The sequence below is a fragment of the Heteronotia binoei genome, chromosome 2 (genome assembly GCF_032191835.1).
Source record: "Heteronotia binoei isolate CCM8104 ecotype False Entrance Well chromosome 2, APGP_CSIRO_Hbin_v1, whole genome shotgun sequence".
Taxonomy (NCBI): domain Eukaryota; kingdom Metazoa; phylum Chordata; class Lepidosauria; order Squamata; family Gekkonidae; genus Heteronotia; species Heteronotia binoei.
Window position 1 is genome coordinate 17,607,479 of NC_083224.1, and position 26,000 is coordinate 17,633,478.

Genomic DNA, 26,000 nt, shown 5'->3' on the forward strand with positions numbered 1-26,000 from the left:
CACAGTGGGAGGGCTTCTAGCCCCATTGGTGGACCTCCTGATGGCACTTGGGTTTTTTGGCCACTGTGTGACACAGAGTATTGGACTGGATGGGTCATTGGCCTGATCCAACATGGCTTCTCTTATGTTCTTATGCCTAGGGCAGTGATGTTCTATATTCTTGGTGCTTGGGTGGTGGGGGCACAGTGGGAGGACTTCTAGTGTCCTGGCCCCACTGGTGGACCTCCTAATGGCACTTGGGTTTTTTGGCCACTGTGTGACACAGAGTGTTGGACTGGATGGGCCATTGGCCTGATCCAACATGGCTTCTCTTATGTTCTTAAACATGTAGGGCGCCGGGCTTCTGGGGCCGCCAAAATGGGCATCCCCATGTGACTTGGTGATTTTATCAGTCTGGGGGGGGGGCAGAAGTTCGCCTTGTCTAGGGTGCCAGATAATCTAGGGCCAACCCTGTTCATCCCCCCCCCCCATGACTTCCTGATCCTGGTTTCCCCAAAAGTTTCCCTGTGCCTTGCCAGTGCTTTCCTGTGTAAAGGTCATCTGACTCCAGGATAAAGATTTGAAATGTCCACCTCTTCACTAGCCCTCGCTCCCGCCTCTCCCTTGATGTCACCCACTGCTGGCAGACCCTTTGTCAAGTACCGCACAATCTCCACCAATGATGACATCTACAGTTGTCAAATCAGAGAGTTTATTCACCGTTTGAAGAAGTTGCAGGACAATCAACTTTCTCTCTTAGCTTTCTTCCTTGTCCAACCTTCTCACACACATACTAATGGGGAATACTATGGCTCAAATTAACTTGGTCTTGATAACCAGGGACACACCTTTAGACTATGCTAGTCATTACTTTTGTCTTCCTGATCTTCAGCTGTCGTCTTCCTTTAGCACTTTAACCTTCACGAGTAATTATTTCAAGTCTTTGCTAGTTTCTGCCAGTAATGTGGTGTCATCTGCATATCTCAGACTGTTAACGCTCCTTCCCATATTTTCACTCCACCTTCATCTAAATCTAATCCAGCTTTCCATATGATATGTTCTGCATATAGATCGAAGAGACGGAGAGATAACATACATCCTAGTCTGGCACCCTTGCCGATAAGAAGAAGAAGACATTGGATTTATATTCCGCCCTCCACTTCAGTCTCAGAGCGGCTCACAATCTCCTTTATCTCCCTCCCCCACAACAGACACCCTGTGAGGTGGGTGGGGCTGAGAGGGCTCTCACAGCAGCTGCCCTTTCAAGGACAACCTCTGCCACAGCTATGGCTGACCCAAGGCCATGCTAGCAGGTGCAAGTGGAGGAGTGGGGAATCAACTGGAACATCTGACATTTCTCTTTCAATATACGACAACGGTCCTTGAGCATAATCTAAAGTTTTTGGGCCGTTGTTTTGTTTTTCATCTCTGTTAGCATGTTCTTGTTAAGATCTTGTAGGACTCCTTTACTGTGGACTTAGAATACCTCTACCGATTTCCCATCTACTTCTGGGAATATGTTTCTTCCAGTTGCTCTCAGTGCAGCATTACTTTATAAAACTCTTCATTTTTTCCAAAAGATTCTTCTTGAAAGGACTCTGTCCTCCTTTCATCACTTCTTTATAATGCTTCAATATATTGTTTTCATCTTTTCTTAGATATTTCTACCTCTATATCATTCACTCAGCTATGAAGAAAACCCAACCTTAGTTCTTGCCCCTGGGGTTAAATCAGCTCTGGTGGTGGAGTCAAGGATGAGGAGTCTGAGAGAGGGTCCGGATCCATCTCTTCAGCCTGTTCTGTTCCTTCTCTTGCCCCTCTCCCTTGCTGTTGTTCCAGATGTGGGGGGGGGACCCGTGATGGTGGAAGGAAGCTTCTCTGAGGAGGAAGGAGCTCTGTCAGAGGAAGGTCAGGTGGTGCAGGCCCAGGAGCATGCCCAAGATGCCCCATCAAGTGGTAAGGGGGCCCCCTGCCCAGATGGGATTGGGGCACATAGTGAAGTTATTGGCAGAGGGTTCCAGACAGGAGAAAAGGGAAATACTTCTGCAGAATATGTAGAATAGAGATCTGGGAAATACTTCCATAGGATGTCGTAATAGCCATTCCACTTTAAGGGGGAGTATACAGATTCATAGAGAGCAATTCCATTCTCATTTACATTGAAACATGCATATCTCGGCTTCCTTCCGTTAGAAAGACTCAAAGTGGCTTTAAAAAGGAAAGGAAGACAAGTCCGGGTGCAGTTATTAGCCAGGTGAATAAATGGAACCTCCATGTTCTCCTGTCCTGAATTGCTCAGACTAGCCCAGTGTCATCAGATCTCAGAAGCTAAGAATGGTCAGCCCTGGTTAATTTTTGGATTGGGAGACCACCAAAGAAATGCAGGGTTGCTAAGCAGAGGCGGGCAATGGCATACCACCTCTGAATGGTTCTTGAGTTGAATAACTGGAGTGATAGCTTACAGTGATGAGTCAGCTGTGAGTTGACAGCACTTTACTCTCTCTCACACACACCCTGTTCTGGGGCAGGATATCTCAGAAAACCCATTGCCAGAGGCTAGTAATCTGCATCCTGGATCCCTGCTCGATCACTTTTCAAGGGCATCCAGCGGTCCACAGAAAAAGGATACTAGATTAGGGATGCCAGACCATGGCCTAGGGCTCCTCTGAGGCTTAAGGGTGGAACAGGGGTTTGAGGGTGGACATGGTCTCCTTTTCATATCTTCTCTGGCCGAACACCTCGATGTGAAGTCAGAACATAAGAGAAGCCATGTTGGATCAGGCCAATGGCCCAACCAGTTCAACACTCTGTGTCACAGAAGAACATAAGAGAAGCCCTGTTGGATCAGGCCAATGGCCCATCCAGTCCAACACTCTGTGTCACATAAGAACATAAGAGAAGCCATGTTGGATCAGGCCAATGGCCCATCCAGTCCAACACTCTGTGTCACAGAAGAACATAAGAGAAGCCATGTTGGATCAGGCCAATGGCCCATCCAGTTCAACACTCTGTGTCACATAAGAACATAAGAGAAGCCATGTTGGATCAGGCCAATGGCCCATCCAGTTCAACACTCTGTGTCACAGAAGAACATAAGAGAAGCCATGTTGGATCAGGCCAATGGCCCATCCAGTTCAACACTCTGTGTCACAGAAGAACATAAGAGAAGCCATGTTGGATCAGGCCAATGGCCCATCCAGTTCAACACTCTGTGTCACACAGTGGCCAAAAAAATTATATATACACACACACACACACATACACACACTGTGGCTAATAGCCACTGATGGACCTCTGCTCCATATTTTTATCTAACCCCCTCTTGAAGCTGTCTATGCTTGTAGCCGCCACCACCTCCTGTGGCAGTGAATTCCACATGTTAATCACCCTTTGGGTGAAGAAGTACTTCCTTTTATCCGTTTTAACCTGACTGCTCAGCAATTTCATCGAATGCCCACGAGTTCTCGTATTGTGAGAAAGGGAGAAAAGGACTTCTTTCTCTACTTTCTCCATCCTGGAGAGCCAGTTTGGTGTAGTGGTTAAGTGTGCAGACTCTTATCTGGGAGAACAGGATTTGATTCCCCACTCCTCCACTTGCACCTGCTGGAATGGCCTTGGGTCAGCCATAGCTCTGGCAGAGGTTGTCCTTGAAAGGGCAGCTGCTGTGAGAGCCCTCTCCAGCCCCACCCACCTCACAGGGTATCTGTTGTGGGGGAGGAAGATAAAGGAGATTGTGAGCCGCTCTGAGACTCTTTGGAGTGGAGGGCGGGATATAAATCCAATATCTTCTTCTTCTTCATCATCCCATGCGTTATCTTGTAAACCTCTATCATGTCACCCCGCAGTCGACGTTTCTCCAAGCTAAAGAGCCCCAAGCGTTTTTACCTTTCTTCATAGGGATTTCTTTCCTTTCCTCTTAAGAAAAATACTATGTCTGTTGTGGGTGTGACTGTATTATCCTTCTCCTCTGTAGCTATGGTAATGTTATGCAGCAGTGTGCATGCATCGTATTCTAGCTCTTGTATATAGAGATGCAATATGGGATGTGTGTCATTACAAAGCAACTTTTGATGGTGTTAACTCACATCCAGTGTTACTTGATACTCTGCACCAGGTTGGTTTGCTGATAGTGTAGATATATATTTACACATGTAGATGTGTTTTAAAGAAGAATCTTGAGAGTCCCTTGGACTGCAAGATCAAATCAGTCAGTCCTAAGGGAAATCAACCCAGACTGTTTCCTGGAAGGTCAGATGCTGAAGCTGAAGCTCAAATACTTTGGCCACCAAATGAGAAGGGAGCACTCCCTGGAGAAGATCCTGATGCTAGGAAAGACAAAAGGCAAAAGAAGAAGGGGACGGCAAAAGAGGGGATGGCTGGACAGCGTTACTGATGTAACAAACACTAATTTGAGCAGACTTCGGAGGATAGTGGAAGACAGGAGAGCCTGGCGTGACTTTGTCTATGGGGTCGCAAACAGTCGGACTCGACTGTGCGACTGAACAACAACAAAAAACTGAAAAGAGGTACTTTCAGCCACATGTATTATTTCAAACTCTAGGAAAGTAGTTTGTCTTCTCTCTCTTCCCTCCCCCTTAAAGAGATCTTGCAAATGGAATGCATCATGGACAAAGGCATGCTTGGCTGAGAATGTGTGTATTTGAACTGATAGATGGAAATACTGAAATCTTTAGAAACACTGCTGCTGCTTCTGCCTTTCTCAATCTGTTGGCTCTTCCTACTGCCCTTTGCAGATGGACTTTATAACAGCCTAGGTCAGGGGTGTCAGATTCATTTGTTATGAGGGCAGGATCTGACATTAATGAGACCTTGTTGGGATGGGCTATCTTTGTACTTATTAAAATTACGTAGCAGAAATATAAACTTTATAAAGGACACAGACATATAATTAAAGATTTAAAAAACCCCAAAACTTTAAAGCATGGTTGAAGCATCAGCACTCAATCTACAAAGTGCTTTCTTTGTATTTCTCCCATGGAATCCAGGGAACTGGGCAAAGGAAACTTTCCTTCCTTCCTCAGGGGATGGGGTGGAGCCTCAGCCAATAGAAGGAAGAGAGACTTAGCTCAGTAGCTCTGTTGTGCAAAGCAAGCGCTCCCTCCCCACTTCCTCCCTAAGCGAGGAGAAATGGAGAAAACAGGCCAATGGAGAAAACAGGCTTTGCTCTGTAGTACCTGTGCAAGTGAGCAAGCTTTGCAAAGCAAGCTGTTATGCAGAGAGAAGCAAGCAGAGGACAGCCAGTTGCTTGGGGGCCTGATAGGAGTCCTCTGGGGGCCTGATTCAGTCCCCGGGCCACATGCTTGACACCCTTGGCCTAGGTACTTGTGATGCTAAAGACCTATTTGGCTACAGTGCTGCTCTGCCACCGGCTGGAACCCTGCAGGAAAAAGCAGGAAAGATTGTCCACTCAGTGCCTGAGAAGGTCAGAAGCTAGATGAGTCTCCTGTTTGCCTTGCGCCCTCCCCCCATCCCCTTTAACACCCTCCCACAGCAGAGTCCTTGTTAACATGCTGCTCTCTGATCTCGGGAACCAGTCCTGCAAAAGTAGCCTCCAAAACCCTGTTGTCCTTGGTGGCATCTCCCCCGCCCCTTCCCGCCCTCACCTCAGAGTCCAGAGCCTGACAGGTGGAATAGGAGGCAGAGTCCTCAACAATGCTCCCTCTAAGCTGCAGAATCTTGCGAGCAAAAATTCTACTTTGTGAGCTACTGGCATTAAAGTTGTGAGCTACTGCATAAGATAAATTATTGTGCTGGAGGGTCATCTAAGACAAAAAGGTGTGAGCTGGAGGCTAAAAATCTGTGAGCTAGCTCAGGCTAACTCAGCTCAGAGGGAACACTGGTCCTCAAGAAGAAGGCTGCAGATTTATACCCCGCCCTTCTCTCTGAATCAGAGAGGCTCAGAATCTCCTATATATCCCCCCCCCCCCACAACAGACACCCTGTGAGGTGGGTGGGGCTGCGAGGGCTCTCACAGCAGCTGCTCTTTCAAGGACAACTCTGCAAGAGCTACGGTTGACCCAAGGCCATTCCAGCAGCTGGAAGTGGAGGAGTGGGGAATCAAACCCGGTTCTCCCAGATAAGAGTCGGCACACTTCACCACTACACCAAACTGGCTCTCCAGTGTGTGAGTTTTTGAGCTCGCTGAAATGCTTTGTCAGGAGAGATGTTACCCAAAAAGTTTAAAAACGAAGAAGGGAGCGAGAGCGGGTTTGTTAGGTCAAGATCCTAAGACATAGCGCTTGGAAAAGAGGAGGCGGCCTCCGAGAGAGGCCCTTGAAGGGCCGCAGCTTCTTCCCTTCGGCTCCCCTGCGCACATGGAGCTTCCCAGCCCTTCTTACTAGGCGGACGCAGAGGGCAGGAAGCTTTTTGGAGGCGCTCTGTAGCCATGAAAGGGTTAAAAAAGCCGAGTTGTTGGCTAGAGAGGCCGTTAAAAGAAGTGGGGGGAGGAAGAGAACAGGGAGGCGTCCAGAGGCGCAGAAGCTGGGAAGAGCCCGGGAATGTCCCCTTTCCCCCACCCAGTAAGTCCTTGCAGCCTGGGAAGACGCCAATGCAGAGGCTGCGTCTTTCCTTTGGAGACACCGATTGCTGTTCTCTGGCGGGGTCTCCCCTTCGCAGCCCCCGGGGTGGGTGGGGGGTCTGCAGGGCTTGCAAGGCGGCTCTTACTCGGGGGGGGGGGGATCGGGACCGCCAGGCGGGGGGCGTCCCCAGGCCAGCCCCATCCCTGCATCCTGCCCTGCTCGCAGAATGGAAGGAGTCTCTCCGGGACCAGGAGGGAGAGATTGCTCATTGCTTTTTATTTTTTCAGTTTCTTGTCTCTCTTGTCGTGTTTTATCGGGTGTGTTTTATTTCTTAAAAGTCACCTGCAGTCCCATTCCGGGGAGAGCAAGCAGGATGCAAACTTGTTTATATATATATATATATTTTTTACAAAGTTTAAGTCCATTGGCACCTTTTAGACCAACTAAGTTTTATTCAAAGTATTAGCTTTTGCGTGCAAACACACTTCCTGAGTATCGTCCAAGGTTTTACATTTTGTAAGAAAGGAACTACCATTTTGTAAGAAAGAAACATTTTGTAAGAAAGAAACTACTGTGCTAGTTTCTTTGCAAGGCTGATAGAGTTCCATTCCATGCAGCTTAATGTGGGGCCTTCCAGAAGATAGATTCAGGTGGGTAGCCGTGTTTCCACACAAAAGCTCACCTGGATAAAACTTTTTGGGGCTTAAAGGTGCCACTGGACTTTGTTCTGCTGCTTCAGACCAACCAAGGCCGACACGTGGGAGTAGGCAAACTAGACAAATGCCTAGGGCGCCAGCACCCGGGGGGGGGGGTGCCTCCTCCCCACTTGCACTGTCTGGAGCCTCATCGCTTCCTGTCTGCAGGGCCTGCCAAATTTGGCAAGCGGTACAGAGGGAAACCGGGTTTTTTTCTTGGCTTTAAGGAGTCAGAGGAATTCCCCGCACCCCTTAAAGCCAAGAAAAAACGGGGCTTTCCCTCTACTGCCCTGCTGAACTCGGTCAGCCCTGCAGAGGGAAACTAGCCAGTGTTTTTTCTTGGCTTTAAGGGGTCAGGGAGCTCCCCCATCCCTTAAAGCCAAAAAAAAGAGGGGACTTTCCCTCTCTAGCACCTCTCTAGCTGCGGAGGGGACAGGCTGAGCACCTGTGTGATGACATCATCTCTTGGTGATGTCATCATGCCGTGCACGCTTTGTGCGCTTGAAAACTCTAATGGAGGGGGCGTGTGTTGGGTTTCTGCCTCGGGCGACAGAAACCCATGTGCTGGGCCTAGGACCAACACAGCTACCCACCTGAGCCTACATTAATTACAGTCTGACATTAATTGGACTCAGTGCAATCAATGGAATGGTACTTTCAATAAACTATGAAATAGAATTTGGGTTGCAGGAATCTGAAAAACAGCACTGAAGGAAAGCATAAATATTAATGTGACCAAAGAAATGTAAAATTACACAACAGGATGCAACTTACAGCAAACTATGCACAGATATATAGACTCTAGTCCCCGATAATTCACCCAAATAACTCTGTGAAGCCATCTGTACAGTGCTCTCCTATTGCTTTGGTAAAGAAGCCCTCTTGAATGATTAAGTTTTATATAGTTTGGGGAACGCCAGGGGAGTGGGCACTTTCCTGGCCTCCTACACCAGCTTGAGGTAGAAGAAGAAGAAGAAGAAGAAGAAAAATTGTAGATTTATATCCCGCCCTTCTCCCTGAATCAGAGACTCAGAGTGGCTTACAACCCTGTGAGGTGGGTGGGGCTGAGAGGGTTCTCACAGCAGCTGCCCTTTCAAGGACAACCTCTGACAGAGCTATGAACATATGAAGCTGTCTTATACTGAATCAGACCCTCGGTCCATCAAAGTCAGTATTGTCTTCTCAGACTGGCAGCGGCTCTCCAGGGTCTCAAGCTGAGGTTTTTCACACCTATTTGCCTGGACCCTTTTTTGGAGATGCCAGGGATTGAACCTGGGACCTTCTGCTGCCCAAGCAGATGCTCTACCACTGAGCCACCCTCCCTCCCCTAAAAAAGTCTCTTGAACATATGAAGCTGCCTTATACTGAATCAGACCTTTGGTCCATCCAAGTCAGTATTGTCTTCTCAGACTGGCAGCGGCTCTCCAGGGTCTCAAGCTGAGGTTTTTCACACCTATTTGCCTGGGCCCTTTTTTGGAGATGCCGGGGATTGAATCTGGGACTTTCTGCTTCCCAAGCAGATGCTCTACCACTGAGCCACCGTCCCTCAAGATTGGCTAACCTAAGGCCATTCCAGCAGGTGCAAGTGGAAGAGTGGGAAATCAAACCTGGTTCTCCCAGATAAGAGTCTGCACACTTAACCACTACACCAAACTGGCTCTCTCTGGGGTAGTAGTTAAGGAGTGGTGGACTCTAATGGTTAAGCCCTTTCCAATCACTTTGTCCTGGCTCCAGTTTACCTTGAGATGTACCCACTAGACAGACTGAGCCCCAGAAATCAGAAGCCAAGCTCATAACATCCACAACAGATTTTTTTAAAAAGTAGATACTGGTGGTTTGGTTGCCTGAAGGACCAAACAGGCATATCTTTAAAAGCTTGGTATGGAATATGTGACATAAATCCGCATCAACAAACTACAGGGATGCTCCTTCTGATCCACTGGGGTTATCCTTAGGTGATTCTTCACCAGGGTCAGTGATGGAACTCTGTTTTCTTTTCTTCCTGCCTTTTTGATATCTTTCCCTCACCCTTTTCACAGCCAAGTGAACGAGAGTGTCTTTCCAGAGTCAGAAGCAGCAACCCAAGAGAAAAAGGAAGGAGATGAAAGAGAAGGACCCCGAAGGGCTTGGAACTGGCAAGATTTCAAAAAAATGTCCCCATCCCTTCCAAGCAGGGAGTGGGGCTGCATTCTGGGAAAGAGCCATGCCAGAAATCTTGGTTCAAGACCCTGTGACCGCAGATGAACGCAGCCGATGCTTCCGGCAGTTCTGTTACCAGGAGGCTGATGGGCCCCGAGAGGTTTGCAGCCGGCTCCACGGACTTTGTAAGGACTGGCTGGAGCCAGAGAGGCGCACCAAGAAGGAGATGGTGGACCTGGTGATCCTGGAGCAGTTCCTGGCCATCCTGCCGCAGGAAGTGCAGGGCTGGGTGAGAGGATGCGGGCCAGAGAGCAGTTCCCAGGCAGTGGCCCTGGCTGAAGGTTTCCTCCTGAGTCAGGCAGAGGAGAAGAGGCAGGCACAGCAGGTGAGGGGCTTTCAGTCACTCCACTCAAGTAATGAGTTTATCCTAAGGCTTCCTGCCAGATATTTCTGTGTGTGTGTGAACTGCCACCCAGTCACTTCCAACTTATAGCAATCCTAGGAAGGTCTTCTCATTAACAGCCTTGCTCAGATCTTGCAGACTGCGGGCCCTTGTGGCTTCCTTGATTGAGTCAATCCATGATGCATTTATCTTCCTCTTTTCCTTCTGCCTTCCACTTTTCTCAGTATTATTGTCTTTTCCAGTGACGTCTGCCTTATTGTAATATCACCAGAATCCACTAGCCACATTTGAGTCATTTTAACTTCCAGGAAGAGTTGAGTCTTGATTTGATCTAGAACCCACTCATTTATCTTTTTTGGCAGTCTTGGAATCTATAGAAACTGTAAACTCTCCTTCATCAGCACAGACAGTCAACTTTTTTCCTTGTCCATCTCTCTCTCACACGCATATAATAATGGGGAATACTGTGGCTCAAATTAACTTGATCTTGGTCACCAGGGACACGCCATTACACTTAAGAATCTTTTCTGGCTTCTTCATGGTTATCCTTCTGAGTCTCAGTCTCCTGATTTCTTATTTGCAGTCTCCCTTTTGATTGACGATGGACACAAGGAACAGAAAATCTTGAATATTTCCAGGTTCTTCATCATCAACCTTAAATTTCCGCAATTCCACACTAGTCATTACTTTTGTCTTCCTGATATTCAGCTGTCATCTTCCTTTGGCACGTTCGGCTTTAGAAGAAGAATAACTGCAGATTTATACCCCGCCCTTCTCTCTGAATCAGAGACTCAGAGTGGCTTACAATCTCCTATATCTTCCTTCCCCACAACAGACACCCTGTGAGGTGGGTGGGGCGGAGACAGTTCTCCTAGAAGCAGCCCCTTTCAAGGACACCTCTTCAAGAGCTATGGCTAACTCTTCATGAGTAATTATTTAGCCTTCATGAGTAATTATTTCTAGTCTTCACTGTGTTCTGCCTCTAATGTGTCATCTGCGTATCTCAGACTGTTAATGTTCCTTCAGCCAGTTTTCACATCACCTTCATCTAAGTCTAATCCATCTTTCCTTATGATATGTTCTGCCTAAAGATGGAAGAGACAGGGAGATAGAATACATCCTAGTCTGGCAACCTTGCCAATGGGAAGCCATTATGTTTCTCCACTTTCTGTCCTGCTAATGGCCTCTTACCCAGAGTACAGGTTGTGCATCAAAAACAATCAGATGTTGCAGCACACCCATTTCTTTTAAAACCAAACATTGCTTTTTTTTTGTATCCCTACAGTCAAAAGCTTTGATGTAAGCCATGATTCACAAGCTGGTTTTCTTCTGAAATTCTCTCCTATTCTCCATTAACCAACGTAAATCTGCAGTCTGATCTCAATTGCCACTTCCTATTGTGAATCCACCTGGAACGGAATATCCGGCATTTCTCTTTCAATATGTGACAACACTCCTCCTTGTTGTGAAATGTCGAGCATCACTTTACTTGCATGAGGAATTAATGCAATGGTCCGATAGTTCCTACAAACTTTGATGTCTCCATTACTGGAATGTAAAATGAGTGTTTCCAGTCTGTGGGCCCTTGTTCTGTTTCCATCTTTGTTAGCATATGCCTGTTAAGACTTTGATGGACTCCTTTTCTTGAGATCTTACCGTCAGGTAGACGATATAGAGTGTTGAAGGCTAGGACAAACAGATTTAAGGACAGTTTCTATCCAAGTGCTGTGGTTAGGCTAAATGCAGGGTTATGAAGGATTATGTTTTAGATATATTTAAATAGTTTTAATGGTTTTATGAATGTTTATCTGTTTTAGATGTATTTAAATGGTTTTAATGGTTTAAATGGTTTTAGATGTATTTAAATGGTATGAATATGAATATGTGTGTTTGATGTGTTGGTATGTTTTGTGGAAGAGCACCTCATTTCATTGTTCTCTTTTTGTTGAGAACAATGACTGTCTATCTATCTATCTATCTATCTATCTATCTATCTATCTATCTATCTATCTATCTATCTATCTATCTATCTATCTATCTATCTATCGTCTGTCTGTCTGTCTATCTATCTATCTATGGCTTGAAATAGCTCTATTGATATATCCCATCTCCTCTTAATGGTTTCTTTCTCCCAATTCTTCTCAGTGCAGTTTTGCTTTCTGAAACTCTACCTTCTTGTTCAAAAGGTTCTTCTCATATTTCACCTCTTATTTATCCTGCCTGTATATGAAGATCATGGACTTCTATATCTCGCCATTGCACATATAGCACTTTATGATGTTTTTACTGTTTTATATTGTTTTTAATTAGTTTATGGTGAACTGTGCCGGTTCGGCTCTTTCAAGCTGCCTTGAGCCTGCCTTGGAGTGAGTAAAAATTGAACTAATAAATAAATAATGTTTCAGTATATTGTCCATATCAATTCTTAGATATTTTTACCTCTAGATGATTCACTCAGCTGTGAAGAAGTTCGTGCCCTTGTGGTTAAAGCAGCTCTGGTGGTGGAGTCAGGGATGGGGAATCTGGGAGAGGGTCCGGATCCATTTCTTCAGCCTGTTCCAGTCCTTCTCTTACCCCTCTCCCTTGCTCTTGTTACAGATATGGGGAGGATCCGTGAAGGTGGAAGCAGAGTTCTCTGAGGCAGAAGGAGCTCCGTCAGAGGAAGGTCAGAGGGCGCAGGCCCAGGAGTGTGCCCAAGATGCCCTGTCCAGTGGTAAGGGGGCCTCCCGCCCAGATGGCATCTGGGAATACAGTGAAGTTGTTTGGTAGAAAGTTCAGGACAGGAGAAAAGGGTAATACTTCTGCAGACTATGTAGGATGGAGTTCTGGAAAATGGTGCCATAGGATGTCATGATGGCCACTCCACTTTAAGGTAGGGTTGCCAAGTCCAATTCAAGAAATATCTGGGGACTTTGGGAGTGGAGCCAGGAGATATTGTGGGCAGAGCCAGGAGGAAGGGTGCGACAAGCATAATTGAACTTCAAGGGAGTTCTGGCCATCACATTTAAAGGGACCGCACATCTTTTAAATGCCTTCCCTCCATAGGAAATAATGAAGGATAGGGGCACCTTCTTTTGGAGCTTATAGAATTGGACCCCCTGGTCCAATCTTTTTGAAACTTGGCAGGTGTTTTGGGGAGAGATACTGGATGCTATGCTGCAAATTTGGTGCCTCTACCTCAACAAACAGCCCCCCCCAGAGCCCCAGATACCCGCAGATCAATTCTCCATTATTTCCTATGAGAATAAGTCTCCATAGGGAGTAATAGAGTTCCCTCCCCTCCCCCCACTTTCTCTCTCTCACTCACACACACGCTTAACTGTCTCTGGTGCCTCCATGACGAGGTCTGGAAAGTACAGGGGCTACGCTGCTCTCTTTTACACACACACTCACTTGTCTAAAACGAAAGCAAAACAAACGGAGGGGCTGCTGTTGCTAACCCTTCCCCATGAAGTACTTCCTGCTCCAATTTAAAGGAACACACACATTTTAAAACCGGACCTGTTTGCAGGTCCTGCCGGAGATCTAGAGGTACATGGTGGCTGTGGGGGAGGGGCTTCCCCTGCTGGCCAGCTGGCTGGGGGCGGGGGGAAGTCTGTAAAACCGGGGGATTCCCCGCTGGGACCTGGGGATTAGGAAGCCTACTTTAAGGGGAAACATACCGATTAATGGAGAGCAATGCCATTTGTAATATTAATGGAAATATGCATATCCTTCCTTCCATTAGAAAGACTCAAGGTGGCTCAAAAAAAGAAAAGGAAGACAAATCTGGGTGTAGCTGTTAGCCTGACCAGCATGGCCCAGACTACCCAAGGTCATCAGATCTCAGAAGCTAAGAATGGTCAGCCCTGGTTAGTGTTAGGATTGGGAGACCAAAGAAGTTCAGGGTTGCTATGCAGAGGGCAGGCAATGGGAAACCACCTCTGAATGTCTCTTGCCTTGAAAAACGGGGGTCACCATAAGTCAGCTGTGACTTGACAGTACTTTAGACACACCCACACCCCGTTCTGGGGCAGCAAATCTAGGAAACCCCACTGTCAGAGGCCAGTAATTTGGACTCTGTGTCCCAGTTTAAAGACTTTTCAGGGGCATCTGGGTGGCAACACTCAGAAAGAGGATTCTGGATTAGGGGTGCCTGGCCCCCCTGTGAGGTTTGCAGGTGGAGGATGGGCTGGACATGGAGTCATTTTCATGTCTCCTCCGGCCAAATACCTGAATGTTAAGTCAGACTATCAGCAGACTCTCTGGAAACACATTGGCAACACCCTAGAGTTTTATCTGATGTGCTAAAATCACATGGGTTTAGGACTGGTTGTGATAGCTATATGTCATGTCACATGGTTTCTGGTCACCTGCTTTCCTCCTGGCAGTCCAGATTACAGGATGGGTAAGAAGGCCCAGGAGGTGGGAGAATGTCATGCCTGGGCTTTTGGTCTGATCTAGCAGGGATACTGAAGCCATTGGAGCTCCAGGGCTCACAGGGCACATTTCAAGCCTCACAGAAGTCTGAATTGTGTTTGCAGCAGTTATAACCCCCCAAAGTTTGTGGGTACCTGAGACTTCTCTTCCACCTCTCCCAAAGTTTCCTAAATGTTCTTACAAACAGCTGCCAGGCTGTTAATGGGAGTTCCTTTACGGGAACACATTCAGCCTGTGCTGAAAGCACTGCATTGTCTACCAATAATGTACCGGATTCGCTTCAAGGTGCTGGTTTTAATCTTTAAAGCCCTACATGGCCAGGGTCCTACATACCTTAGGGACTGCCTTTCCCCATATATGCCCCAGCAAGCACTTCGGTCCGGGTCTCAAAACCTGTTGACAGTTCCCAGCGTCAGGGAAGTTAGGCTTCCGTCAACTAGAGCCAGGGCCTTTTCCGTTGCTGCCCCTAGCTGGTGGAATGAGTTGCCGGAGGAGGTTAGGGTCCTGCGAGAGTTTCCACAGTTCTGCAGGGGCTGTAAAATGGCACTCTTCCACCATGCTTTCACATAATGGTAACTTCTACAGCAAAGGATCAAGCCCATAAACCAGAAACTTAAACATCACTCTGGATTTCTTACCACGCGATGGTGATCTGGGGTCCCTTTGGAACATCTAATACCGACTGTCTAGTTATATTGCTACCATCGAAATCTTAACTGTTTGTAAGAACTATTGCACTAGCAACCTATGGATGTTGATGTATTAATAATTGTTTTTATCGCTGTTTTATCTTGTTCGGTCATTGTTTGACCCCAACCTGTGAGCCGCCCTGAGCTTGCCTTCAGTGGGGAGGGGGTGGAATATAAATAAAATAAATAAATAAAAATTAAAAAACCACGTTCTTGAGTGTAAAGAAGACAAGGTTTCACGAGTCTGGGAACTGGGACGCGTAAGGAAAACTGAGACAAGCAAACAAAATAGGAATCGGAGGCTAAAATTCTTCCTTCCCATTTTGTCTCCCTTGCAGGCGGTGTAGAGACATTATCGAGCCCTATTCTAGGCAGAGAAGTGGAAATGCTTCCTCGACCTCTGGTCCAGGTGTGTGTATGGGGGGAGGATGAACAGAAGATAGTTAGTAATCTTTCTCAAGGAAGCTTTTGTTCCTGCAGTCTTAGGAAGAGAGGCTCTGAACAGCCCAGCCTTTACGCATACTGAGCTCTGCATCCTGCACCCTCACAAACTCCCCCTGTTGGAAATGTCAAGTCTCTGCCCAGCATGATCTGTGATGAGGGGATCTGCTTCTTCTTTCAGTCTCCAGTTTCCTTTGAGGAGGTGGCCGTGTATTTCACCATGGCGGAGTGGGGCCTGCTAGATCCGGGCCAAAAAGCCCTCTATAGTGAAGTCATGCTGGAGAACTATGGGAGTGTGGCTTTTCTGGGTAAGGATCTCTTGTGGGTGCTAAAGGTGTGAATCGCCGCCATTGGGATGATGCACGAATCAACAGCAATAACTTTTTGTGAGGCCAGTGCAGTGTAATTGGCCACCACTAGGTGCCTTGAGAAGTTGGGGTGGCCATGAAAGTGATGTTCAGCAGAGCCAGGTAGATCGATACAAGCTACCCCACTGATCCAGGGGCAGCTGAGGCTAGTTCTGAGGCCGTCACCCAAGCCAGAAAGGGTGTCGTGGCCCGAGTCCAAGGCGGGAATTAGACAGCCTCAGAAAGACTCTGGAAGCAGCCAGATCCTGATTTCGCAGTTGTCAGCCTTTACCACATCCCCTTCCCCAGATGGGATTTTGGCCATCCACTCTGACTGTAATCTGGAAAAGATCCATCTCCCTTAGAATGGTTAGCCTTGTGGGCTTTGATCCAGACCATGGTTTGGTCCTTCCAAAAGAAATTTTCCTCTTTCTTGGATTTCTTTCCTTCCCCATATAAAAATGATCCATCCCCCCACCCTTTCTCTGTCTGTCTAAGAAGCCAAGAATATAAGAGATCCTACGCTGGAGACAGACCGAGGCCTTGCATCTGAAAAATTGCTGCAGAGTTTTTCCGGAAGATCTGAAGAGACTGTTTCCTTCCCCAATCAACTGGTAGCAAGTGAGTATCCTTTACAGTTATATCAAGGGAATGGGGAAAGAATCCCCATGGGACCTTTCCTCTTCACTTCTAAGCAACACTTGGTTGGGTAGAATTCCCAAGCCTGAAGAGTGAGAGGGGGAGAGAGAGGGGAGGGGCCTTCGGGGGCCTGGAATCGGGAGGCTCAGAAGCTCCTTCAGGGGCTGAGCTCACTTGTGGCTGTTGAGTGGCTGCACTAGCCTTAAATACTAAATATTCCAAGGAATGGGAGATTAGATAAGACCAGCCCTGCTAGATGAGGCCAAAGGCACACCAGCCCTTTCCTTCATTCTTCACATGGATGCCTTCAGGCCTTCTTGTTAGTTGCAGGGTTTGAATGCTTCCTTGGGAGCTGTTCTACCTTGCAGGGGTGTCCTATGGCAAGTAGTCCCACCAGTTAACCCAAGTCGAACCACAACAACCTCTGTTGTCATGAGATGGATCAGTCCTCACCCGAAGAGAGTGGAATCGTGTGCTTCTGAAGAGATTCAATAGCCCAGTAAACAGAGAGACAAGTTCTCAGTTGAAGCACAGTTGGTTGAGCCACAACAGAAGCGCCACAACAACCTCGTCTCCCCAAGAGGCAAGCAACCAACTCCTTCTCAAAGTTCCTCCCACCCTCTTGAGGCAGGAAAGTGTCTGCCACAAAAACCAGACAGACACAGACACAGAAAAGCCAAGTATACCTGTCTAATTAGTGCACTCTGATGCCCGGTTTTCTTCAAGGCTGGCTGACGCCATGACACCCCTATGCTGACAAACTAGCGTCTCCATGTTTAGATTACATCACCCAGGTCATGCTGAATAGGCATTGTACACCTTTATGTCCGGTGTGTGTTCCTTGCATGTTACAGGTGTTTTGGGAAGATGGAAGAGGACAGACTCTTCTCTGGCCTTATCTGGACTTTTTGTCACTTTGTGTTCCTCTGGGATGGGCTATCAGAGTCTCTTACTCTACTGGAACAAGTCAATGACCTTGAGGCCCCATAAGCCAGGTTTTTTTGGCTATCTCTTGCTGGCAATAAGTGTTGATGTGCCAGTGCTTAGTGAGGGTGGTCTTTAGTGACGCAAAGAATGAAGGCTTGCACAAAGCAGTGGTAAAACTACTATATACAATTTATTTACACCTCCACTCTCCAAACCGACAGAATGCTCCGCTGCAACACCACCATACATAACCCACACATAGTAAAGTGTCTCTGTACATTTATACAATTCATCCACCCAGGTGACCAATCAGCTTGCCGCTGAGTCATGCTGACATTGCCCAGGCTGATGCAATCTGGCAAGCAGCCGCCTCCTGTCACTTAGATGATCTACCTGGCAGATCAGTTACTTTCACTTTCCCAGCGTGTGCTTAGAAACTGTCATTGTCTTCCACAATATTAACAATAAGATGCACTCCTTTCCAGAGAGACAGGCTGACTTGGTGCGTCTAGGCAGGGGCCATTTTGTAGAAAAAGAGGTGCAGGAGCTCATTATCATATCCCATTATCATAACATTTCACATGCCACACTCTTTGCAACTCTCAACGACAGTGGAAGGGAAGGGGCAGCTCGGCCTTCTTCTGGTCTTAATGAGGGCTGCTGGGGTGTGGCTATACTCCTGGTGGCTGCCTGGCCCCCCACCCTCCCTCACTACCAGTCTTTAAAAAGCCAGGGATTGGAGGGGCGGAGCGTCGCCGAACATGGTGGACGCACTTTAGTACTGCTCCAAGCCTTCCCTCCGAAATCCCGGCCCTCCTGTAAAACCGCGGACGGGGAAAGCAGCTCCAAATGGGAAAAACATTAAAAAACAAATCCAAGGCACCAGAAACACCAAAAACAACAAAGAAAAGGACGCCCCAGACGGTAAGGAAATTTTTTTCGCCTACCTCCTCACCGGGGCGGGAAAATCAAGCGACCCCAGTTATGGCGGCAAGACAGAGCCCTTCCGAGTTAGAGAACCTAAATAATGACGAGACTCAGATAACAAAAAAGGACTTAATGCAATTAAAAGAGGACATTCATGCTTTCTTTAAGGAGTCAATGAAGTCCTGGATAGACCCCATAAATAAAAAAGTTGAAGAACTGGCAAGCGACTTGGAAATAACCTCCAAAATGGCGGATCGCAATGCCGAAGCCTCACTTGCTTTACAGACCGAAATGAAACAAATAAAAGTCAATGAAGCAAGGCTTACCACACGAATTATAACACTTGAAAACAGATGGAGAGCCCTCAATTTGAAGGTCAGAGGGATCAAAGAGGGGTCAGAAGAAAATCTGGGTATTTTACCCTTTATAACTAAATGGTTGACGGAGGTCCTGGGTCGGGAAAACAGCGTAGTTCCGGAGATTACCAAGGCTATGAGACTGGGACCGGCTGCCATGGCAAGGACAGGAAAACCGCGGGATATAATGGTCCAGTTTTTAAACCCTACAATGAGAACAAGAGTACTCCAGGAAGCTAGAAAGAAAGGCACACTGACCCATGAAGGACAAAGAGTTCTGCTTCTTTTAGACTTGCCACCAGAAGCACTAGAGAAAAGAAGACGCTTGAAGCTTTTCGCGACTAAACTATACAATGAAAACATTAGATTTCGTTGGAGTCCAGTATCAGACATTATTGTATATAAAGGAGGAGCTTTACTGAAAGCATCGGACTTGAAAACTGGAAAACTGCTCATGAACAAACTGAGTATTAAATTGTCCCAAAGGGACGAGGAAGACCTAAGAGCCATCTGCCCAGAACTAGAAGAGGGAGAGGAAGAACAAACTCCTACGACCACTTGAACTATTAATAATTTGACAACGGGCTTAACTATAAGAAGAAAAGAAGAAATAAGACACTATTTTAATATATACTGGACGCATCTTAAATGTACTTAAAAAGTTTCATGATTAGAAGTAATATCATTCACTACCACTAGAGGGTAGTGTTACACAAGTAAATTAGACAGGTTTTGTACTAAAACTTTACTGATTGCGTAGTAGAATGTAACTCAAATATTACTCTGTATAAGTTTAATTGCATAGAAGACTAGGAGGGGAGTGTAAGTAATTAGAGGTATGCTTGAGTGAGGATGGGTATGAGTGTTGAAGAATTAGCTAAAATGAGTATGAATGAGATGTGAATGGAAGTAGACACAGTTAGCAATAGATGTGACATGAAAAATGCTATAAGCCATAAAAGCTATCTATAAAATGTTATGCTAAGATGAGGAATATAGTTCAGTCTGCATAGATCTTTATAGGAGGGGAGGAGGGAACTTTATGATATACAAGGATATATATGGATAAGCACAGTAAACTTGTAACATCGCCCCCGGGTAATAGGTAATAGGTGATAGGATTCTGCATCTTTTCAGATAAGAAAGCAGTGAAAGAGCTTTCTTTGCTCTAGTTTGTATTCCCTAAGGGGAGGAGTCTCTGAAAAGGTTTCCTAGTTAGGAAGTTTAAGTTTGAAAGTTGTGTTTTAAAGTTAGGATTTGTATTGTAAGGTGGTGTGGCGTTCAAACACTACTGAAAATTGTTGTGACTAATATTTTTATCTATATTTTTTAGTAGACTGTTGCAAAGATGACACGTTCATATAAACTCCTTAGTTGGAATTGTAGAGGCCTTAATAATATTGTTAAGCGTAAGAGGCTACTCAACACGATGCAAAGAGAAAGAGCAAACATTGTGTGCCTACAGGAGACGCATCTAAAAAATACAAATGGTAAGCTATTGTCTTCAAACTGGTTTAACCAAAGTTATATGGCAGCAGGTACATCCAAATCTAGAGGGGTAGCAATCTTAATATCTAAATCAGTACCCTTTCAATGCCAAAAAGTAAAAGTGGACCCTAGAGGTCATTACATCTTTATTAATGGAGAAATCGAGGGCCAGCCATTAACAATAGCATCTTTGTACGCCCCAAATGTAAACCAAAAAGAATTTTTGCAGAATACTCTACAACTACTATCAGAATTCCAGAAGGGAGATATAATAATTGGTGCAGATTTAAATTATATACTGGATCCCAAATTGGATAGGACATACAAGACAGGGAAAAAAATATTGAAGCCAACAGGTTTACAAGATATATTAGACACATTCTATTTGGTGGACTTATGGCGGACATTAAATCCAGGTACTAGACAATATACATACTACTCCAATGTTCACCAAATCCACACGAGAATTGATTATCTCCTAGTGAGTAAAAGAATGGCTAATCAAATTCAGGACGCAGATATAGGTCCACGCACAATTTCAGACCACTCCTGGGTTGTGGGGTCACTCACCACCCAAAATGATGATGAGCAGGGTTATAATTGGAAACTGAATAAATTACTTCTGCAAGATGAATTGATTTGTAAAAAAATTACAGCAGCAATACGGGAATACTTCAAATTTAACAACACCAAGGATGTAACACAAGGGACACTGTGGGACGCATTTAAAGCAGTTATTAGAGGGCAGCTAATAGCAATAGCCTCCAACCATAAAAAGGAAAGGCAATCGTTAATATTAGAACTTACCAATAACATTAAACACATGGAACAGCAATACGCAAAAAAAGGAGGGAAAAAATTGCTTAGGAAGCTAGAACAGGAACGTAAAAAGCTGGAACTAATGGAAACATCCCAAATACAAAAGAACTTATTGATACTCAAACAAAAATATTTTACCAAAACACCCAAATCAATAAAATTGCTCAAACAGAGGACTACGCAAAAAAAGGCCTCATATATTATTCATAACATGCGAAATCAACAGGGATCTCTAGTTACAAAAACTAGTGAAATAATCCAAGTTTTTCAAGAATTCTATCAGAAGCTATACGAGTCAAAGAACCCAGACCCAAATACTATTAAGGAATATCTTACTTCTATAAACTATAATGTTAAAATATCCTCAGAACATAAGACATATTTAGAAAATGATATAACTCCTCTTGAGCTATCTGAAACCCTCAAACATATCAAAAACAATAAAGCCCCGGGCAGGGACGGTATCCCTATAGAATTCTATAAGGCATTTGAACAAGAACTGATGGACCCCCTGGCTTCCACCTGCAATTCAGTCATGCAAAGTGGGCAAATGCCTAATACTTGGTCTGAAGCAAGGATTACAGTTATCCCTAAACCGGGCAAGGACAAGCAAAATCCAGCCTCATTCAGACCTATCTCCGTTTTGAATAACGATTTTAAAATCTTCTCTGCGCTGATGGCTAATAGATTGAATAACATCATTACAGATTATATACACATAGACCAATCAGGTTTTATCCCCACAAGAACGTTAACGGACAATATCCGTAAAACAATAGACTTAATATATTTGGGGAAACAAAGACAAGAAGAATCGGTCCTTTTGGCCATCGACGCAGAGAAAGCCTTTGACAGGGTGGAGGTCCCGTATTTAAATACTCTATTACAATATATGGGATTTGGCCAGAAATTTTTAACATCTATTAAAACTTTATATGCAAAGCCGAAGGCTCAAATTTACATTAACAACTATAGATCTGTAGACCTGGAGTTGCATAGGGGTACGAGGCAAGGATGTCCCCTGTCTCCTATATTATTTGCACTGTCTATAGAACCGCTAGCTTTTGCAGTACGTAATGAGAAACTGATAACAGGCATCTCAGTAGGAAATGAAGAGTATAAATTGAGTTTATTTGCTGATGACGCAGTTTTTTATGTTACAAACCCATTACAATCTATTACCTCGTTGGTACATCATATCCAAAAATTCGGGGAAATATCAGGTTTTAAAATAAATTATTCAAAATCTGAGTTATACCCAATAGTCTTATCTCAAAACACTAAGTCAAACATATTAAACGCTTTTCCGTTTAAGTGGGTTCAAAAATCTATTAGACACCTGGGTATTCAAATACCATTAAATTTGCAAGACCTTTATGATGTCAACTATAAATCAATGGATAGTACCATCAAAATACAACTAGAACAGTGGAACAAATTAAACTTGACTTTGTTAGAAAAGATCGATATGATTAAAACCTTTATTCTTCCTAAATATCTGTTTCTATTTTACAATCTACCTTGCTATATCTCAACAAAGGACTTTAAAAACAGACAAAACTTTATTTCCAAGTTCTTGTGGTCAAACAAAAAACCAAGATTTCATTTTAATTTAATGACGAGACCAACAAAACAGGGGGGGTTGAGTTTACCTAATTTTGAATCATATTATTTAGCTGCAAATCTAAAAAACATCTTAATGTATGCAATAAAGGATTGCACGAAAGCATGGGTAAAAATTGAAGCATCATATTTAACAGATGACCATCTATGGGAAGCCATTTGGAACACTCCTAAAGACAGACACCTTACTGTACATAATAACCCTTACTTGGCCTTGACATTAAAAATATGGGATAAGTACAAAAAAATCTTAATACCATCCACTTCCCCGATGGCAAGCTTTCTGGGGCAAGCGTGGTTTAAACCAGGACGTGCACTTGGGGATTTTAGGGTTTGGAGAGAGGCAGGAATATACCAATTCCAAAATATCATTAAGAATGGTCAAATGCTTACTAAAACACAATTGGAGACCCAATTTAAAATATTAATCCCATGGTTTCAATACCAACAAATACATTATACACTGCACAACCCCAGAATTACAGAACTAATTGACAGGCCGCTAACAACCTTTGAAAACCTGCTGAGAAGGAACACAGAGCGAATCAAAACACTAACGTCAACTATATATAACTTAATTAATGATAAAGAGTGGTCTGGCATTACAAACCAACAGAAAGCTTGGGAAAAAGACTGTGGCATAGCTTTTTCTCAGGAACAATGGCAATCTATATGGGAATCCCCACTCTACACCACATACTCTTTAAATCTGAAACTTCAAAACTATAAACTGTACGCAAGATGGTATTTGACGCCTAAGAAACTGTTTTTGGCTCACATAAAACCAACTTCAGAATGTTGGAAAAATTGCAAGCAGGAAGGGTCGTTCATTCATTGTTGGTGGCTGTGCCCAGGAATTAACAAATTTTGGAGAGAAATTAAACTTATAATTGATAAGATTGCAGCAGATGATATACCATTTACACCTGAATCTTTTCTTTTAAATTATTGGCCTACTTTGAAACTCTCGAAACTGAGAAAGGAATTAATAACTCTCTTGTTAATGGCGGCAAAGCTACTGATTGCACAATTTTGGAAAAAGGATGCGTCCCCTACGGCACAACAATGGCTGACAAAAGTTTGGGAGGTAGCAGCTCTGGATAAATTAGCAATACAAATAAAGGCAATGGAGACACAAAGGAAAAACAACAATTTTATTGAAAAATGGTTTCCGTTCTTTAAATACATAAATTCAGAAGAAGAGCCTCAGAAATATATTCCAAAGAAATATATTGACTTTGCATATTATTGAAAACCTTATTGAAAACCTTATGTAACAGTTAAATTGCATATTGTTTCATCCATTGACAACCAACGCTATAAAGACTTAGAGGTAGCTTAAGGAAATTTATTTACCAATGTAATATGGATGATGTTTATTTTTTACGTTTTTAAGTTTTGTTTGTTAGTTAAAAATATAATGATAACATTGATTGTCATTGAAAAATTAATAAAAATTTAAAGTTTTAAAAAAAAAAAAAGCCAGGGATTTATAGCTTTGCAGACAAGAAAGGTAGCTGGGGAGGAGGTGAGGAGACAAGGAGGTGGGGGGACAACACTGGAGATTCAGGAGCTGAGCTCCTGCTCAATCTGAGGCCTGCTTCTAGGAAAGGCAGAAATGCCTGGATGATTCAGAAATTGTTGCGCATTAGACAATGGGCCCAGCTACGGTGTAGAGAATGCTCCAGGAATAATGAGAGAATGCTCCTGACCTTGAGAAAGGTGGCTCTACGCTGCAGGACTGGTTGTCTCTTCAGTTGTTACCTGCTCCCCCCACCCCCAACAAATGGCACCTCTTTGAAAACCACTGTGGGGTTCACTCAGTTATATCCTGGTTAGATCCACAGAAAAGGTGTATTTGGGGAAGGCTGGAAACCAGCTCCTCCTGGCTCTCTTCGCAATTAGAAGGAAACTCTCAGTGCAGTTGTATTGTATGTATGTAGTTAGTAGGCTTATATTCTGCCTTTTCCCGTAGATGGGTTCAGGGCAAATCACAACATCAATAATAATTAAAAACCTACAGATTTAAAACCAGAAATAATACAGTAAAATAAAAGTTGCAGGACTGGATTTCATGGGAACTTCTTGTATTTTATCATCAAGAGCAGAGAGTCAAAAAAGCTGCACAGCAAGTCATACGGGAGCAGCGGGGGAATCGTTCTTTGCCACCTTCCCCCTTAAAATATATTTGGGGAGAGGACGGAGGGGCAGAATACGGGAGGTCCTGGCAGGGGTAAGGTGAGACCAGCAGCTCAGTTTCGGCAGAAAGATCTTATAAAAGAAATGCAGACCCAGGAGTGAGGAATGCCAGACTGGTGGCTTGGCTTCTTGCATGGGTGCTGATTGAAACTATTTCCTTATTCCAGAAGCAGATGCAGAAGAGACAGTTGGGGAATTCCACAAGTTCTCTTTGGAAATAGTCAAGAATGAAGATGCTGACGAAAACTCTGGAGATGGACCACAGAGGCAGGAGGAAAGCCACGCAGGTAAGAGGAGGGATAAGCCCATTCCTTGCCAAAGAGGGGTCCTCCCTGAAACCCCAGTCCATGAGGAATGGTCAGTCAACAAAAGAAGGAACAAAGGCCTCTGTGTTTAAACAGAGAATCCACTGCAGGGAAAAGGAAAACGAAAGTGTGGCCTTTGCAAAGACCATCTGTCAGAGAATGAATGTCATTTCGCAAACACTAATTCCCTTAGGAGAGCAATTGCATAACTGCTTGGAGTACAGAAACAGCTTCCATCATAACACAGCCCTTACTTCACATCAAAGAAGTCACACAGGTGGGGAGCCAAGGTATTCCCAATTTAGGGAGTTTCATGCATCATTTAAAGGTAGCAAAGTGAAGCTACAATCCATTAGTGGAGCACAAATCTTGGGGATGGGCTCTTTTGCATGCACTCTTTCCTGGTTATGGGGTAAATGACTTGGAATGGGCAATTGTGAATGTTTCAGCGACTCTGGAGCAGAGTTTCAATAAAACAATATTGGCTATGTATGATTTTCAAGCAGAAGTAGATTCTATGGCTAGAATGGTAATCCAAAATAGACATGCTTTAGATATAATTTCAGCACAGCAAGGAGGTGTGTGTGCTCTGATACAGGAAGAATGTTGCTTCCATATTGGTGAAATTCCTTTCCAAATTGGTGGCAATGCTTTGTAGGCATTCCTCCCACAAATAAAGGATAGGCCAGGTTGTGCTAATTTCACTGTAAATAAATCACTAGAGTGTTTTTCCCTGCCCAAGGTTCTTATCCCTTGAACAGACGCTGGCACTCCAGAAGCTCATACAAACCTGCTGGAGGAACAGTCCCTGAATTTAAGGGCTCTGTACAAAAGTAGCCACAAACATTGGTAAGAGTCCCAACCAAGTGTCTCTGATGCAGAAAGCTTAACTGTACTTAAAAAGTGTATATTATTGTACACTTCAGTGTGCAGCAGGAGGAAGGCACTGAAATATTTGGATCGTGGATAAAACTTCAGGACCACATCAGACCTCCTTGTCTCTCTCTCTTTATTCCAGCAGGAGGTGATCAGAGGAATGAGGAGGATGAGGAACTGCATCATGTAT

General features: G+C 44.6%; 1 protein-coding gene across 1 annotated transcript; it reads left to right on the forward strand.

Moving 5' to 3' along the window:
• The first annotated feature begins 6,422 nt into the window (after window positions 1–6,422).
• LOC132567241 (zinc finger protein 446-like) lies at window positions 6,423–25,026 on the forward strand. The gene is made up of 7 exons (XM_060232929.1): window positions 6,423–6,518; window positions 9,253–9,737; window positions 12,354–12,420; window positions 15,202–15,272; window positions 15,486–15,612; window positions 16,153–16,272; window positions 24,797–25,026. Exons 2-7 carry the CDS (start codon window positions 9,315–9,317, stop codon window positions 25,024–25,026), a joined length of 1,038 nt encoding a protein of 345 aa, XP_060088912.1. The 5' UTR covers window positions 6,423–6,518; window positions 9,253–9,314.
• The last annotated feature ends 974 nt before the right edge of the window (window positions 25,027–26,000 follow it).